This window comes from Pyxicephalus adspersus, chromosome 12 (genome assembly GCF_032062135.1).
Source record: "Pyxicephalus adspersus chromosome 12, UCB_Pads_2.0, whole genome shotgun sequence".
NCBI lineage: Eukaryota > Metazoa > Chordata > Amphibia > Anura > Pyxicephalidae > Pyxicephalus > Pyxicephalus adspersus.
The window spans coordinates 825,410-828,049 of NC_092869.1; the positions used below are offsets into that span (position 1 = coordinate 825,410).

Sequence of the window (2,640 nt, forward strand, 5' to 3'; positions counted from 1 at the left end):
CCATTCCCTGGGAGGTCTGCTGCAAGTGCTGCTGGGAGTTGCCCATTCCCTGGGAGGTCTGCTGCAAGTGCTGCTGGGAGTTGCCCATTCCCTGGTGGCTCAGAGGATTCTGGGATTGATCATAAGGCTGCAAAGACTGGGGGGACTGAGGCATTGCCTGCTGCAAGTGCTGCTGGGAGTTCTGGTGCATGTGCTGCTGGGAGTTGCCCATTCCCTGGGGGTTTTGGTGCATGTGCTGCTGGGAGTTGCCCATTCCCTGGGGGTTNTGGTGCATGTGCTGCTGGGAGTTGCCCATTCCCTGGGGGTTCTGGTGCATGTGCTGCTGCGAGTTGCCCATTCCTTGGGGGCACGGATGGGAATTAGCCATTGGCTGCTGAGAATGTGCAGGTTGGTGCAGCAGGTTGGGGTGGTTGAAGTGGTACGGAGGCAGCCTCTGGTCAGCGGACATCTTGCTGGTGTCCAGGGGAACTCCCTGCAGGTAAAATAAAAGGAAGAATTAAAGGTGAAACTCCAACCACTCACAGGGATTGAGTTTTAGAACCACCTTGGGGTCCATGGCTACCTTAGAATCTTTAGAGAGCAATATGAGCCCCTAACCCCCAGAGCTCACTATTGGTCAGCAAAGCCACAAATTTGGCCCCCTGTACTGCTAAGCTAATCATTTCCAATCATTACCTGAGTGATGGAGGTCAGCGTTGGGGACATGGTGGGGGAGAACTGCTTCTGGTGCGGCCTCCTGCCGTCCCCGGTCATTGGCAGCGTCAGAGGGCTAAGCGGGACCCGGCGGTGGGGGGAAGTGTTCAGGGAGGCGGATGTCATAGGCGGAAATGATGATGAGGAGGATGAGGATGGTGAGGAAGGGGTGCTGTAGGCTGAAGTCAGGCTGTGGCTGCTGGTGGAGGGAGACAGTGACTGATTGCTGAAGGAGGATGGCAATGATTGGCTGCTGAGTGAGGACTGCAGAGATGGGTTGCTATAGGACGTCTGCAGGGAGGCGCTCCGCAGCGAGGCCTGGAGGTTGGGGTTACTCAGTGAGGATTGCAGGGACTGGCGGCTCAGAGAGGTCTGGAGGTCAGATGAGAAACCTGCAGAGACACAGAGACATTACACACGACTAGTCCAGGTGCACCTCCCCCCACTAAGCTTTGATCCTGCCCACTCTGTGCTGATCTCACCCATCAAGTCACTTGTACCATGCCAAGGCATCAGCTGCCATAGAACATACCTGACGCGTCAAAGGCGGGGGGCAGGCCGCTGCGGCTGATGCCTAGGTGGGTCATGGTACTGGCGAGATTTCCCGTACTGCTCCCTCCACTCAGGCTGCCGAATCCAGATTCCTCAGGGTCCAGTGGGGTGTGCAGGGGTGATGGGAAATGCAGATTGGTCAGGTCTGGCAGGGAGCCGCCGGTGTTCAGTATGGAGTTCACCTGAGGGACGCTGGGCGGCTGATCTGCTGATGGATAGATTCTATGGAAGAGAGAGGGGGGAGAGGTCACATGACACCCAATATTTCCCACCAAGGGGGTCCTTTAAATTTTGAAATTTGCAGCATTGGATAGGTCTTGGATCATCTCTGATTGGTAGCTGTGAAATCACTTGCACTGATTGGCTGAAATAGGTCAGTGACTGGAAAGCTCCCAGGAAACAGCTCACCTGGGGGCGGGGGCATTAACCTGCTACATACCAGGCTCTGGGTCTCTATCACTGAAGGGCATCTGAGTGATAATATTGAAGATCTGCCCCTTGCCCCATTCTAGATTTGCATTCTCTTGACATTTACCCTCCCCATTTCTCATTACTCACTTGATTCCTGGAACCTCGCAGGACTTGGGGCGACCGGAGGCCGAGGGCGGCTGTCAGGAGAAAGGAAAAGGTTACAGGAAGTTGTCTCCATATTGTACACAGAGGTTTGCTTTATATGCAGGGCCCCCCCCAGACCTCTGAACTGACCTTTTTGGCATCGAAAGGTTTCAGCAGGTGACCTCCATCAGACTGGGCCTCCTCTATGGCTGGAGCCTGGAATGGGAAGGCTACAGAAAGAGAAGTCACATGACTATCACAATATAAAAATCATCTTTTTATTACCAGTCCCAGCACACGCACACCTACCGCTCCTCCTGCTGGGGGTGGGGACCCCTTGTGGTCCTGGCGGGTACGATTCCTGTGAGCTGGGGTTCATCACGCTGGTGTGGAGGGCGGAGTCTGAGTTGGTTCTGATGGGGAGGGGGACAGTTCGGTCAGGACGGGAGCAGGACGGGCACAAGCAGGCAGAGGACAGGGCGAAGCTGGAGGTGGCTGCAGGGGGACACAGTGGCAGGAACAAACACACAGTCACACACAGCGCAGTCACCTGACTCACACCGCTGCAAAGCAGAAGCCGCCCCCACCGCCCGCCCAACCAATCCCGAGGCAGCACCCGAAAAGCGACAGAGGGCAGGAAAAAGAGAAAGGCAGCGAAAGACAAAAAAAAAAATGGGGGGGCGTCACCTGTTCAGAGCGCTCGGCAGCCTAAAGAGCTGTGCAGTGTCCGAGGGGTGCGTCCCCCAGGGTACGTTCCTTAATAAAAAACAATGTTATTATCAGAGTGTCGGGGCCTAAACACCCACCTGACAGGGGCCCCTATGGAATACACCTGTGCTG

At 55.6% G+C, this 2,640-nt stretch overlaps 1 protein-coding gene across 1 annotated transcript in view; it reads right to left on the minus strand.

Moving 5' to 3' along the window:
- The window catches only part of CRTC2 (CREB regulated transcription coactivator 2), an 8,481-nt gene that overhangs the window by 2,768 nt on the left and 3,073 nt on the right, over positions 1-2,640 (minus strand). The window contains exons 5-11 of the mRNA XM_072427878.1: positions 2,488-2,556; positions 2,110-2,213; positions 1,951-2,030; positions 1,804-1,853; positions 1,226-1,467; positions 676-1,085; positions 1-472 (exon numbers count right to left, since the gene is read on the minus strand). The exon at positions 1-472 is cut by the window's left edge and continues 350 nt beyond it. Of these exons, the coding sequence (XP_072283979.1) occupies positions 1-472; positions 676-1,085; positions 1,226-1,467; positions 1,804-1,853; positions 1,951-2,030; positions 2,110-2,213; positions 2,488-2,556 (1,427 nt within the window). The remainder of the gene's footprint in view (positions 473-675; positions 1,086-1,225; positions 1,468-1,803; positions 1,854-1,950; positions 2,031-2,109; positions 2,214-2,487; positions 2,557-2,640) is intronic.